Below are 15,077 nucleotides of genomic sequence, written 5' to 3' on the forward strand. Positions count from 1 at the left end.
CCAAATATGGAAACCAGCTTTGGGCCTATGCTGACAGTCGTTCATTGTTTGCTTCTGTTTTATTGGACTGTCCGCGTTACACCACGTGATTTGTATTGATACCAGTCAGGATGTTCCGTATGCATTACTAATAAATTTCGATCCACGTCTACAGATTTCAGTGATCTCAGCCGAAGGCGCGGTTGCATATGCGCCGTATATATATATATATATATATATATAGTATATATACACACTATGCATAGGCAGTTTTTGCGCATTATTCTATGGTGGTTCCCAGACTGAGAGTTGTGTACGAGCAGTACTAACACTCCATGTGAACCAATAGATGGACCGATAACACAACACGCAAGGTCATTTGTCTGGCTAGCGAGTGTGAACGTCCGTAGCAGATCGATACGCATACAGTAAAGTGTACAAGACGCTCCAGTTTCACAACTGAACGCAAAACTCTGTTTCATCCACGTACGCTGATGAGGTTTTCTAGCGCATCGTGTTTGAAAGTCGTGATTTCAATTTATTGCGAGCAGTGCCGCTTTCCAGGTTCGACGTTACTCACCCTGAAACCGGAATTCCTTCGGAACGAGACACTCACCGACCAGCAGTCATGTCGTAGTTGTACACACGACGCCAGGGACCGTTTGCTAGGGTCCGCTTCACTATCGACATTGAAGTTGTGCAGCTGAATGAGAATCCTTCCCCATTCTCTCAACCCCCACACATGAAATCCCCCTTAATAAGAAACCTTCGTCCAAACAAAGCCTCCACACAGTCACGATGGTTCCCAATTCACCCACACTGCAAACTCTACATTCGAACATCTAATACTTTAGGGGGAATACTTTTACGATCCGTTTGTTGTGAAATTACTCGGTAAACCATCAGGAGACAAGTGACCACCGCACTCGTGGTCGACAGCTCCATCCGTGACCTTGACCTCATTTCGCTTGCCAGTTTAGGTCATCCAGACCGAGTTCTGGTCATTTGGTCATGCCAAACCAGGTGTTTGAACGCAGTTCAAATCATCATTCTGTCGACTGAAAATTCGATGATTTCATTGGTGTTTCCATCAGATGGTAGAGCAATCAACTGTATACGTTGGCAGCCGTTGCAAACACTGTAGCGTGAATTCCCTGGCAAAGCAACCTCACTATAATAGAAAAAGAGGATCTTTCAAGTAAACATCTCTTCGGAACTAGAGGAGAAGATAGACAACATTCGTTTGCACAACTTGAAGAAGAGCGTGCGTATTCTTGTACCGCTCAACACTTTCTGCAACACTGACGCAATAATCCTGTAATGGTCCCGCTTGAAATTCATGTTTACCCTTGTAGGGACTTCAAAACAAGTGTTTCATAAAACTTTTAGACTAGAGCTTCGTTTTTTGATGCGGCCATCTAGTCAGATAACACCTGGAGACCTATTACACTTGTGTATTCATAATGCACTACTCATAAAGTTACTGAAAATTCGTCGCCCTTGAGGCGAAACTGTTGGTGGACTGTCGACGAATTTTCAGCAACCTCATGAGTAGTGGATTACGACCATACAGAAGTATCGCGATATCTCGAATATGATCGTAGTGACTGAAACATGAGGCGGCCTGGTGCAGCACATTCAGTTGCCTGAGAACATCACAAACGAGAGATTCAGCTGGGTTCCAGGTGAGTCACCCGAAAAACCAAATTAGTTTGCAAATGAGTGTATTTCGGTATTACATTTGCTTTTAGTTCGGCCAAAAGGTGACATATTCGATCCACGTTATTCACCCGTTCGCTTGTGATGATACCCGCACTGTCCTCGCAGTATTCGCGCCGTCTTTTGAAGTAAAGCAGCCGCCACCCTTTCCGAGTCAGTTAGTTACACAAGTTTCACGCGTACTTTTCTCCTTGGAATCGGTCTGTTCCCATGAGTTCAACAAGGAAACCTCTTTTATGGTCGATATCACTACATCCTGTCGATTCCGGCTTCTGAAATGTGTAGTAACGATTGATTTACAATCTAACAAACAGTGAAAAGTTGACAGATAGTTTTTACCTCCCTGTTGACGAATCAATGTCCGTTTTAATCGCCTGAATCCCGAGAAATATTCAGACCAATGGCCCTTGACAAAAAGATTAAAACCCCCTTTTTGAGTGACATTTAAGCTAGCTGGATGTGGATAGCTGACACGTTTGCACAATATGGCGTCATCCATCCTCGACGGTGCACATCAACACGTCGCTGTGTCGGTGTTGACTGCCCTTCTCGAATGACCCAATGTTTCCCTGCCCTACTGATATGTTGTAAGTAGCGAGTGATACAAAAATTCCCATTTTGCACTTCACACTTCAAGGCCACTAATGGTCGGTGTTTAACACATCAACATCACCTCACGTGACATCATGGTGCCACCTCCGCACAGACAGGAATCACAGATGTGAACGACCCTTGGGGACTAGCTAACTTGCCCTGTCATGCCAAGGAATTCTTCACGAAGTACGAGACAGAAAATTTGGAATTGGCGAGTCCAAAAAGAGATGAAGTCTATGTTGAGCTCTCCGAGAGTTCCCATTAATCTTATAATCAGCGTCATCTCAAGCAATCTTCTTCCCTGTTGTTCGACGAAAGTTATGCCATATTGATTTAGTAGATTACTTTGAATATTACCTATTCTCAGCTCACTGCTGAGGGTCAAATCTGCTTCCAGTGGACAAACTCTTACTGTACTACAAAGGTCCATCATGTTTGCGGACCCCTCGTGACCTAGCCACCTTAATGTTGCAAATGACCAAGAGGTGATCAGCCGCTTATTTGAAATCAGCAGGTTCTTGCTTGTCGACGTGTGCGGTTCCTTGGAGCTTATCCAATCCTTTCACCTGGCCGTCTCACCTCCAAAACCGAGCATGCTGCTCACAAACAAGAAAGCCAAACGAACCAGCAAGTCTGGGAACTCACCCAGAGCTTTAAATGAAAGTCAGGCGGGTACCACATGAAATCATAGCCAATTCGGAGTCATATATGCGGTGGTCCCGCCCAACGCAGTCTGCCTGTGGGAGACGGCCAAAGTGGTGCTTTCTGTGGCGGATATCGCAGTAAATCAACGCCCTAATTTCGTATTCAAGTTACTTGACATACTTTACGTACATTACATATGAAATGTAATGCCTTATACACTGTATTGTTTATCTCTGCTCCATCCCGCTCGATTTACGATTCTCGCCCGATGGTCACGTGGGATGCTATTAAGGACGATAATGCCAAATCTTTCCACGGAATCTCATTACCTGAAGCAGATACTCTGCGAACCTTTCCGTCTTGTCTTTTCTTATTGTTCATCCGTCGTCATCAGATGTATCATCATGTGGAAAAGGATATCCAGACAAATACAGCCTTCGTGATACGCCTTACGAAAGTTAGAGGGACCAGCTTCCACTGCCTAAGGATGTTTGTCGATTAGATACACATTCGGTGTTTGAAACTGGTTGAACACACCCTAAATTGTCGACAACTTGGTTTTCATGCTCGGTCATATCATTAAAATAATCGATTTCTATTTGATGACCGGTCTTAAAGCGAAACGGTCAGTTCGTGGCTGGACATGATCACGCAAGAGTGACTTGCTATAAATACCATTAAAATTACGTTACGCCTACTAGTGCGATTCACGAAGGCACCAGGTGAGACGCAAATGATCTATGAAAGTACCCTCAGGGAACTTCACTTATTTTCGACTGAATTATTTCATTCATCTCCGAGCCTCCTTCATAAAGTGGTCGACTAACTTGCCGAATGAACCACCGCTTTGATGAGCTTTCGACGAGCGACGAAGTTCACAATACGTGAGGGTATTTGTGGTGCTCCGGTTGCGTAGATCATGTGTTACCCATGGGAGCATGGGACCACCCCTTCGTGTGGAAAGTCCAGATGTCAAGCTCCCTATGCAGTTCCTGGAGAGTGCGCGAAGGTAAACAGTAGAGGTAAACTAGGCTTTTCAACTCCCCGTAATCCCAGATTCCTGAAAGAGGTGTACCTTGTTGAAGAGCGGTGAGGTCAAAAGTGCCAAAATGTCCCAGTCTCTTCTGCGAGGGTAGGGGTTGCATCCTGTGTTAAAATCCCCAGGACCAGTGCTCCTTAGGGCAACAAAGTGTGGTGGATGGCAAGTTTGAGCTAAACTTGTACGGAGAAGCTGCAGGCGCCAATCAGGTGCATTTGTTTAGAAAATCAAATCTCAATGTTAACCTCAAGCATGAACTCGAACCGAACACACACACACACACGCACTATAATACGTCTCGACAGATAGTTCGGTTTGCAAACTACCCAAGCCCGACATTTCCTTCCAACTATTTTACGGCCATTCCGAGTTTTGTAGCCGCATTCGATTTATCGGACTGAACCCGTTCGTTCCGAACGCACAGAGGCCGAAGTATGACGCCAGATCACGTGTGCGCTGCCCATATCAGTCCGACGACTGCTTATCGATCGATCGAGCTTCATTATGATGGGTCAATTCATTCTGTTCTGTCGGTCATAGTGAATAGCGTTGAATATATGGTTGTAAAGAATACATTTTACGTTTGTATGCGGGCCTGAATACATTGGACAAAAATTGATAGGTTTTTTTCACGTGGGACATTAGTATCAGTGGCATAAGGGAACTATCGCCATTCATTCCAGTCACGCGACAGGCTCAAGGTTTTGTAGTTACAAGAACATAAAGAAAACTACCCACAAGGTTGCTGAAAACTCTTGGACAGCCCACCACCGGTTTCACCCTTCCCATTCGGGCTCATCAGGTAGGCACAGTCCCCGAGTTTCCAACAATCTTTTGTTCTACTTGAATCCAAATCGGGTTAATTAGTAGCTATATTTTCCCCCGTGACCACCGTTATTGTGGAATCTTCTATTCACGTAACTAACATCATTCTTTACAGATTGGAGATACAAGCAAATACTCTCCGGAGTCAATTCCTTCAGCTGACGTGTGGGATTGCTTGATTTCCTGGTGTATACGCCAATCTCGATTCCTGAAGCGGTACCTCGCTGAACCATGGTATCCAGTCGACAACTGGAAACGTGATATCACCGAATCGCCTGATCAGAAGAATCTCATGGACTGGTGCCAGTCGGAAATTGATGAATGGCACAAAGCTGAACAATTCCTCAAGGTCAGTTTTCCCGGTCGATTGGCTAACGTGAGCTAAATTTAACAGCTGGAGTTTGGCGGTGCACTGGAAGTGGAACATCGAAGCCGACCCAGTACCCACCGAGCTCAATTGCCGCTATAGTGACTGGCAGTATCAGCAGATTAGGATCATTACAAACTCCTGTATTGTTTGAGTGCTGCACCCACGACTGAGTTGGAGTGTCAGTGCGCAACCAAATCCAGGATGTGTTNTCCAACCACAAGTATTCTAGAAGTTTCGCAGTTACCTGGAGCCGTTTTGTCCAACGGTAGGCTGTACAGTTAGTGCACCAAATGGACTAAGGCATGATAAGACACTGACCTGTGTCGCAAACCCAACCTGGCAGCATCATAGCCCTCGTGCAGGTTGCACGGCAATTAAGCACAGTTTGATGATACTTCAAGAAACTAAGCCTGAGCCAATCCGTGCTCAAAGTAACCATGACTGCGTGTGCAACTCCGTTGTTTTGCTGAGGTGTAGGTAAGGGAAAATCTACCTCATTTTCTGGAAGTTTCTAGTATTATAAGGCACATTTTGGATCACTATGACAAAGGAAGTTCTTTCATTTTTAGAAAAAAGTTACTTGAATACCTTATTTCTCACACTGGCGTGCCTACTGCGTTCAATATTATATTACATGCTTGCAAGTTTTAGGACTTGATAACTTAAAAGTTGGCTGTCGGCGGTTGTGGGATTTGTACGTAGGATTCACCTCACGTCACGTTTAAACAGCCCTCCTTCTGTCTTGACGCAATTCTTCTGGTGAGTTCGCACCAAACAGGATATGCCGTGGACGCATCAACAGTGCATATCCAATGGCTGTGTCCGGGTTTGAACTCCGAACATTCGACTTGCGGGGCGAGCGCGTTAACACTATTCCACCAGCACACAGCGTTCAGCTGTAGCATTTCCGGTGCCTAGCTGCCATGCCACCCGAAGGAAGCTCGAGGGCTGTGCCCGGTTACCCAAGCCTAGACAGGGGAAGTCGAGAGGCGGAGGTGGGATTCGAACCAGGGACCTTCCGGTCTGTAAATTCGCGCTCTAACCACTTGGGCCATCTCGCCCACACACCGAATTATCAAGACTGAAGAGGCGATTTTGTTCGCGGCTTCATTGGTTTGCGCGACACCTCGAACGAGGGCACGCTTCTATCGATTGTCCGCGGGCCATTCCAAGTGGTGTAGCGCTATGAACGCTTGAAACTGTCTGGAACTTTCAACAGTTGCAGGTGGTTACAGGATTACTGGAATGCGCGTCCATATCCTTCTTGGGCGACACGGTATTACCGATTTTACTTCAAATGGCTCTAATTTGGAAATAAGCTTGTATCAAATATGGTCAAGTGTGACTCACATGATAGTCCGGTTATTTGAGCTCGAGATAGCTCATTGGTTAATGCGCGAATTTACTGTCCGTGGTTCGAACCCAATCGCGTCAACTCAACTGCTCCTATCTAGGCTTGGGTGACCTGGCAGTCCGTGTGCTTCCTTCTGGTTGCGTGGCAGCTAGGAACCGAAAGGGTGTTGCGGTTTACGATCTGGCGAGGTCTAACCACTTTATCGCCTGATGCTCTGTTTTGTGTCTAGTGATAACAAAGACCGCACCCTGCTAGGCGACAAGACGTATTGGGTTCAAGAATAGAACCATGTACTGGATCCTTTTGCAAGTACAACACACCAAGTCTGATACACCGTCGTTCTACAGTGGTCCCATAGAATTTCGTCTCGGCTTGCCAGACGTGTGTCGGATTCGCACAGTCTCCTTTGCACAGAGACAGGGCGGAATATCTTCTGACTTGTTTACGGTTCTTGTTTGCCAACAAAACGCGCACATAAACGATAAAGACCATTCTATGTGAGGTACGTACCATTTATGTGTGTCCAATATCACCTGTCGGGGCGTGACTCACCACTATTGGACAGATCGTGTGACCTTGAAAGTCTGCCATATTATTAATGCGGATAGTCTGTTGTTTTTCTCGTCAGGCAGACACTTGATGAGATTTTCGATCTCATAAATAACTCATGCTGCTCCGTTCATCCGTAGAAGCGTACGAACTTAGCTCGTGGAAAAGTCAGACTCGGATTTCGTGGGTGAAACGCATTCACCCATGAAGTGTAAACATGCAAAATCAAGAGCAAACGACTGGGGAACTTGGATTTTAAGCATTCGAAAATAGGGGCTTTCATTACCGGCAACAACACAAAATAGCTTCTTTGGATGAACGAAGTAAGTAGACTAGCAGAACAACGTAAAAACCGCGTGAGATCATTTCAGGTAGTCATCATGACTTCGGAAGATCATCTGACTGACTTTACGTAAATTGACCAATCAAAGTAGAAGAACTTGACTTTCCTAAAAATGACAGTGCTAGTTTGGAAATTCGGTTTTAGAAAGTTTGGGATCACTGGATTGACTACCTCGGCCGTCCATTAGGTTAGGTACCAGTTGGAACCGCGCAAACTTCACTCGATCAGATCAGATCAGCTCCTTTCATAGCAAATGTCACTTGGACTGACCATTTCTATTCCGGATGGAGTGCATCCCCAAAGAACACATAGGTTGGAGACGAAATCCGTACTTTTTCTGATTGCTATGAAGAGCTTCAAAAGACTAACTCGTTTAAACCTGTTAAAATACGCTGACCAGCTGGCGGTAACTTTGGTTACGGATGGAGCGCATTTCATCCTCTTTAATATCTGAATGACATGCCTCGCCTGTCGGCCGCCCTCCCCGAAACCGTCAGAGATCTGAGACAAGCTGATACCTTTATAGCCGCAGAGATTTCAAGGATAACTCGTTTTCCTGTGAGCAATGAAGCCCAATGACTCGAACTTTTAGATGGGACCTCATCGACAACAGACCTTAAGCACCGACAACCAGTGCGCAGTTGACGAACCCCAAGCAGATCCCGTTCATGTCCTCTCTAGCGGCTTGACTGATCTTTGATTAGTCTGAGTACTCTCTTCCGAAGAAACTCACGGCTTCAGGCGACCCACTATATATCAACTCCTCAGTACATTTCTATAAGTGGCTACTGATTGTTTGTGAGTAGTCAAAAAAGTGAAAATATCTTCACCCACACCTAGTACCGCATCCGTCCTCGCGTTTTCATCCTCAGTTTCAATTATCCTTTCCATATTTCATTTAGGATCAATTTGTAACCATAACCCGGATTGCCGACCGTGTGCAGTTCATGGCCCCGAAACAGTGCTCGTCGCCGGTTGTGTCGAACCTGCTCGAGGAACTGCATAGCTTGGTCGACCAGGCTTTGGATCGTGCCACACAGATAAACTTTTTACGACAAATGTGTACCCTACCCAATGGTCTTCTAGGCCTCATTCAGCACATTCAAGGTGAGTTTCCGAGTTTGTACCGCATGGTACAGCGTGGTAGTCCATGCATATCAAACGGTGGATGGCTGTAAGCGTTGGGAAATCTGTCGGACGCAGATTTCTAGCCTAGGTGTGTCCATTCATTCATTCATTCATTCATGATTTGTTGTCCTCTAGAACACCCATCCGTCTTAAGCACTTGGCGTGGGATGTCGAGACGTTGCAATCATAAATCTAGCCTACATGATCCACTTTACTGGGAGTTCCGAGGGCGCATTTCTTGTCATCCTGTATTGCATCCTGAAAACCGAACTGGGAAATGTATCGTGATATTGTTTTAATCGATCGGTGTTCATGATCCTGGTCCATCGTCGCTGAAGCTGTCCCACTGCGTCAGATTGCATCATCTACTCGGATCCTGACATTCCTTTCTCTCGGATTACTCAACCTGTTTTTGTTTCACCGTTTTCTATCGTCTTCTCCAACACTCTAAATCACCAAATTCCGCGTTCGTTAACTCCGTGCCTTTTAGACATCTGACGCAAATCTAGTTTTAGTCTGTCCGTCGAAAAGCATGTTTCCTACGGCTTTTATGGGCTCCCTAACATACTATTGTAACGGTGATACTACTGATGAGAAGAGCATGCGAGTAGTATGTTTTCCTCCGCCTCGCGTCTCTTGAAAAGTGAGATCTGTTACGGAATTTGTGGTGTCGTTCTGTAGCATTTGCTTGCAATCGAGTAACAGTCAACGAATATCCGGGAAAGTTCAGGAAGACGCGTTCAAGGGAAAGATGGACATTCAGTTTTTGTAAACAAGATGCATACGAGAGTTTTGCTTCCCCATCCGCAACGAAGGCCTTCTTCCTTTCACTAGTGGATACATAGCATCAGCAGCATAATACCAATGATGGTCGAATTTCGAATTGGAGTGGAACTGTTGCTAATCGCACTGTCACATTGCTCCAGAAACTATCGTCAGGGCATCAGAGGCTACCTTTACCTTTTTCATTTGCAGAATTGGAACAGCAAGTGCATTCGTTCACTTTAACCAACCCCGATGGCCCGAGTCGAACGGAGGTGGAGTTGCGTATCCGTCAACTTCAACACCGACTGAGCATTGAGTGTGCATTTATAGTTCGTTTGTCCTCACTAATCTCGACCTCGGTACATTCGGATGAGGCTGGGATACACCCGTACGACGCGTGCTGGTTCACTGTCTGGACTAATCGAATATCCGAGGCCTACCAAAACCTCGTACAAAATTGGGACAGTCGGGTTAAGAGTCAGCGCATGGAGGTCTTGTGCCAGGCGTTCAAAGCATGGATCAAGTGCGCCGAAGAGTGCTTGACCGCTATCTCTTTTGGTGTGAGGTAAGTGTCAAAAAGTCCCCTTTTCCTGATCAAGACCGTTTACCAACCTCTTCGCCTATCTCCTGTAATCTCTTCACACCTTCCTCCGTGTTTTCAGGCCATACACACCGAACAATCTACTCCAGGACAGCAATCACTTCCCGCTGTTGTGGTGTCTTCTGTGTGATGCAGACTTGTTGCTCGAGACTGTATGGCACTTGGAAAACTCTCCTGCACTCGAAGCCAACGGCAGTTTGACAAAAACTATGATCCCCAATGAGTTTTCCAGTCGTTTGGGCGAAATAAGGAGGCAGGTCGAATTCGTGCTCGCAGGCTGCCGACAGAATGCGACTCTCATTCCAACTTTACTTCAGAGGCTCGAACAGAGCTTACGTAACTCGAAAACAGAGCCAGTATTGTCCCTGATGAATGTGGCGGTCAACGGTGAGTATCAGAAAGAAATCAAGGTCGATGGACTTCGCACACTGGTATACCGCCTAAGTGACTGTGAGAGACACTGGGAACGTCGACTTCAGTTGACACAACGAATGCTCAATTTGGTTGGGGGACCGGAATATGGCAACTCAGAATGCATCCAGCGATGGTCCGCTTCCTTGTGTCTGAGACGTGACCGGCTGGTGAAAGTGCTTGCTGGCCTTCAGCGGATTCGACGAACCAGTGAACTTGTCGAAGTGGAACGGTTTCCATTAAGACTATTATCTTCATTTGAAGTGCGGTTCGTGCGTGTAAGTTGGACCAGTTTTTAGTCGCTAGAGTTGTTCATCCAACCATGTTCCCGACCGCCTAACCGATCGATAGTTCAATAACATGATTCCTGTCCGTAAAGGTCAGCTAGTCTTCAATCCAACCACAGGTGTTTCTTGGATGGAGGTTACTTATACAAAGAGGGTTGTGTAACACAGTCGGTTCGGTTCAGTTCAGTTCAGTTCAGTTCAGTNCCGCCTAACCGATCGATAGTTCAATAACATGATTCCTATCCGTAAAGGTCAGCTAGTCTTCAATCCAACCACAGGTGTTCCTTGGATGGAGGTTACTTATACAAAGAGGGTTGTGTAACACAGTCGGTTCAATTCAGTTCAGTTCAGTTCAATTCATTTCAGTTCAGTTCAGCTCATTTCAGTTCAGGTCAGGTCAGGTCAGGTCAGGTCAGGTCAGGTCAGGTCAGGTCGGGTCAGCTCAGGTCAGGTCAGGCCGGGTCGGGTCGGGTCAGTTTAGTTCAGGTCCGGCCAGGTTAGGGCATTTCGGTTCCGCTCAGTTCCGCTCGTGGTGTCTAAATTTCTGTGATACTGTGGCTCGTATTGCTGGCGAAGATGTTATCCCGCAGAGACAACTATTTAGTCGTCTCAGCACGCATGAATTGCAACGGTATCAACTGCCAGTTGGACTCCATGGGCATTTAGGTCCCCAGGCAAAGGAGCAACCTACGATAGTTGATGTGTGAGGTAGACTAACCAATTGATTGTTTTGATACTGACGTTAACTTGCCTTCTCCAAGCATAGAGCAGAATGGGGTCGAATTAGGTGAGCAATGTTCTAAGCTGGTACCACATCCCTTAGTTGTCTTGGCGACCAGCCACGTTCTTTCGGTCAACCACCATCTTTGTTTCTTCACCTACAGTTTCTACCCATTTTAGTTCATGTAACGTTTTTGTTAACAGGAAGAAACTCTGCGTCGAGAACAAGTTTTTCTAGAAGCGCTGCGTTTTGGCTTGGACGAGTTGCGTGTAGAGTCCAAGATTGTCACAGACAGTTTGTCGGTCTTCGATCCGCAAGGTTCCAGCTCCAACTCGTTGTGCACAACGTTGGAGGAACTGAAGCACCTGTTCTCTCGAATGGTTCACGATCCACGTCTGGGTCAGTCAAGCAGCGTCAGCATGCCTCGTGACAAGTTCACCACCCACATTCAAACACAACTACAAGAAGCTGACAAATTCTATGAGACCGTCTCGCTCATTGTTCGTTCAGACTGGGAGCTGACAGCCAACTCCGATCAGTGCCAATTTCAGTGCAGTTTACTGTCGAACACAAGTGGCGAGATGAACAGAGCGAACAAGTCCATTAGGAATCGACTGAGGATACTGGCAATCAAGCGCTTGAAGCTACTAGTTTCAGAATGGCGTGACTGGAAGGCGAAGGTTAGTAGAGCAATGGTTTGACTTTTTTCCACAGAAAAGTTTGCTCTATTGTTTGGGGGTCAATTTTAATTGGTCCTCAAGCTACAAGAACTACGTGTGGTTGTGAACGTAATTGGGCCACACAACTGCCAATGGAATAACTGTTTTCGTTGGGACAATTTTCATTGGTTGTTCTTCACTTGCCCTTGACAGACGAGTTTTCTTTTTAGTATCACTTTTCGGCCCGCCTAGAACTTTCCACGTGAAATTCAAAAACAGTCCGCTTTCGGCTGCACTTGACACGTTTGTACTCGTCAGTGTTCAATCGATTGATCAGCTGGTTCGCACGTTCATTGGCTAAGCACCTCAGGCTATCGAGCGGCTATCCAGACTCGGATTCACGGTATTAAGAAGGCATTAAGGGAACTGTGGTCCACATCAGATCGCTCGATGCTTCGCGGTTTGCCCTTTCTTTGGACTTTGTAACGAAGTTCTACATTAGTCTGCACTATAGAGGCAAATCGTCAGAAGAGCGGAAGTTGTCTTTTTTACAGGTGCTTTTTGATCGTTCATCTATAACACCGTGCCTAATTGCCATGCCACCCGAATGAAGCATGACGGTTGAGATGCTACCAGGCTACTCAGGTCTGCACAGTAGGCAGGACCCCGGGTTCGAACCAGAGATCTTCCAGTGGGTAAGTTCTCGCCTCGACCACTGAACTCTCTCGAGCTCACGGCTGGTCTTTGTTCGGAACTCATCGACTTGTCATCTTCCACTTTGATGAAATTTCCGCTAGGCAGTGCTGGTTCATCCTAGTTTACATCCTTCTATCGTCACGTTCCGTAACACTTTCCGCTCATGAAGTAGTACCAAGTTTTTGTTAAATTTCACCCAGAAATTTGTCGATCCACATTCTACATCCACTTCGCACAGATTTTCTCTGAACACCAGTGGACATTTTGAGCTTTTTGAAACTGTTTTAATCGCTGTAATTCCGCACAGCCAACCTCGTTTTTCCTCAACTCCTTAGACTACCACCAAGTTCCGTTGTTTTTTGACGCTTAATTACGCAGATTCATTCTCCTCGCCTTCTTGAAGTAAAACAAGGACTCGACTTGTGCACTCATCTACATACTAATTCGGTTTTGACGGGATACTCACCTGGAACCCTACTGAATCTCTCGTTTATGATGTTTTTGAGGTTGACAGAGGAAACTCGGGGACTGCTCCTACTTGATGAGACCCAAGAAGGCCGAAATCTGTCATCGGCTGTTAAAGAGTTTTCAGCAACCTTATGAGTAGTGTATTACGTCTGGAACAGGAACTGTTGAATGCATTTGTCGACGATTCCTTGTAGGTGCACTCCTCAAACCCTCTCGAATGTACAGGGCAGCGAAATCAAGTGAAACCAGCTGAAACCGTTACATTGGTTTCTCCGGACTAGTATACTCTCGTACTCGATAGCATATCGATGAAGGATGTCTAGAGTTGTAGCGGAGCTAGCTGTGATTTCTCAATCCCTGGTTCATCCTACGATGTCAAGTGACTCTGAGCTGGGTCTGCCTATTAGTGGTGTGTAGATTCTCGGTCCATCCGGAAGGGATGACGTCAGGATCGATCGTTTTGTCATTCTCACCGGGGTCTACAGACGACAGCCCAAAGATCCCCGTAGTGTTTGGTTCTCAATGCTTCTAGGAGTGACTTTCCCTTGACCATGATCGTTCAGACTACTGATTCGCCAATGGCGTGCGTACACCGAGTCTCAGTTGTCCGATTAACTTGGTCTTATTTCGACCAATCAGCTTGGAATGTTTAACGGGCTACAGGGTCCCCAAACACGGTCCTGCTTGCATGTTCGTCGGCACAGTCCGATATGATTGGCGAATCCAAAAAAGCAGACGCCAACTTACAGTGTGGTACATTCACACTACTTCGGTAGGACGCGTTGATTCTACCGCGTAAGCGACGAGGTGGGAAGGTCGCCAAACTTCAAAATTTCCCAGACACATTTTTGTGGAGAAGTGTTCTTCATGGGGGTGTACTCAGATTTAGCAGTCTGTTGTATTGTGCGGTGGCCGAGCTATTGGGTTACGCCTGCATTGAGCCTGCGTCTGCGTAAATATATAGGATGACTAATAGGCCAAATATGGTTGTTCACTTGTTCGCTCCGTACAGCCAATGGTGGTGTTCCGGCCGTGAACATTCTCAGGCCCACTACGCTGGTCGTGTGTTGCTAGACCGTGTTTGGTGGGGGCCGCCAACTGACCTACTCTCCGGACGTGTCGTAGCGATAGTGACCTTGAAGATGCGTCACTCTCTGCACATGTACTTTTTCTTCTGTCTGGGCGCGTCCTGACACAGTCCAAAGACCGAAAGACGTGGGTCTCTCTGAGGAAGTATTCTTTGTATCGTGGGACTTGAAGAAGAATGACTATTTGCAAACTATTGAAGCCCGTAAATACGTGGATCCGGATTGTGGAGGGACTTTGAAGCTTTTCTGCTGCAAAATCTTACGTAACTATTTTCCATTCGATACTAAGGACGGTTGTTACCATGTGGGCGGTGTAGCGTACCCTGTCTTCTTTGTGCCTCTTGTCCTGCTGTCTGCCCCTCTTCCAAGAGATAAACGGACACCAATTAAATCTCCTACATACCGTTTTTTGTAGCACAAAGTGAAAGGACTTTAATCTGTCGCACTTATCGAGGTTTCACAATCAATCGAGAAAAGTACTTTTGACATAATGCACTACTCATAGGGTGGCTGAAAATTCTTTGACAGTCCACAACCGGTTTCACCCTTCTTGGGGCTCGTCATGTAGGCGCTGCCCACGAGTTTTCGACAACCTCAAAAACGTCATAAACGAGAGATTCAGCTGGGTTCCAGGTGAGTCTTCCACAGAACCAAATTGGTTTTCAAACGATTGCATTTCGTTACTTTTGACCTATTCAGCTATCTCGTTCCATACTTCAGCAGAGTCAGTGCAAGAATCTCAAAGGCTCTAATCACGTTTGCTAATTTGCGTCACTTGTGGCGTCAAAAAGACATCTCACTGGATCTTAAGGGTCGTGTGTACCAGGCTACAGTAA

The 15,077-nt window shown here is 46.2% G+C and overlaps 2 protein-coding genes across 2 annotated transcripts in view; one reads left to right on the forward strand and one right to left on the reverse strand.

Annotated features, from left to right (window-relative positions):
• The window catches only part of T265_14893 (hypothetical protein), a gene marked incomplete at both ends in the record, with an annotated part of 71,954 nt that overhangs the window by 17,545 nt on the left and 39,332 nt on the right, over positions 1-15,077 (forward strand). Inside the window, 5 exons of the mRNA XM_009175706.1 lie at positions 4,917-5,150; positions 8,320-8,524; positions 9,521-9,875; positions 9,973-10,600; positions 11,534-12,010. Of these exons, the coding sequence (XP_009173970.1) occupies positions 4,917-5,150; positions 8,320-8,524; positions 9,521-9,875; positions 9,973-10,600; positions 11,534-12,010 (1,899 nt within the window). The remainder of the gene's footprint in view (positions 1-4,916; positions 5,151-8,319; positions 8,525-9,520; positions 9,876-9,972; positions 10,601-11,533; positions 12,011-15,077) is intronic.
• Positions 14,257-15,077, reverse strand: part of T265_09591 (hypothetical protein) — a gene marked incomplete at both ends in the record, with an annotated part of 36,023 nt that continues 35,202 nt past the window's right edge. Inside the window, one exon of the mRNA XM_009175700.1 lies at positions 14,257-14,406. Within this exon, the coding sequence (XP_009173964.1) occupies positions 14,257-14,406 (150 nt within the window). The remainder of the gene's footprint in view (positions 14,407-15,077) is intronic.

Source organism: Opisthorchis viverrini, assembly GCF_000715545.1.
Source record: "Opisthorchis viverrini unplaced genomic scaffold opera_v5_292, whole genome shotgun sequence".
In the NCBI taxonomy this organism is placed as follows: Eukaryota; Metazoa; Platyhelminthes; class Trematoda; order Opisthorchiida; family Opisthorchiidae; genus Opisthorchis; species Opisthorchis viverrini.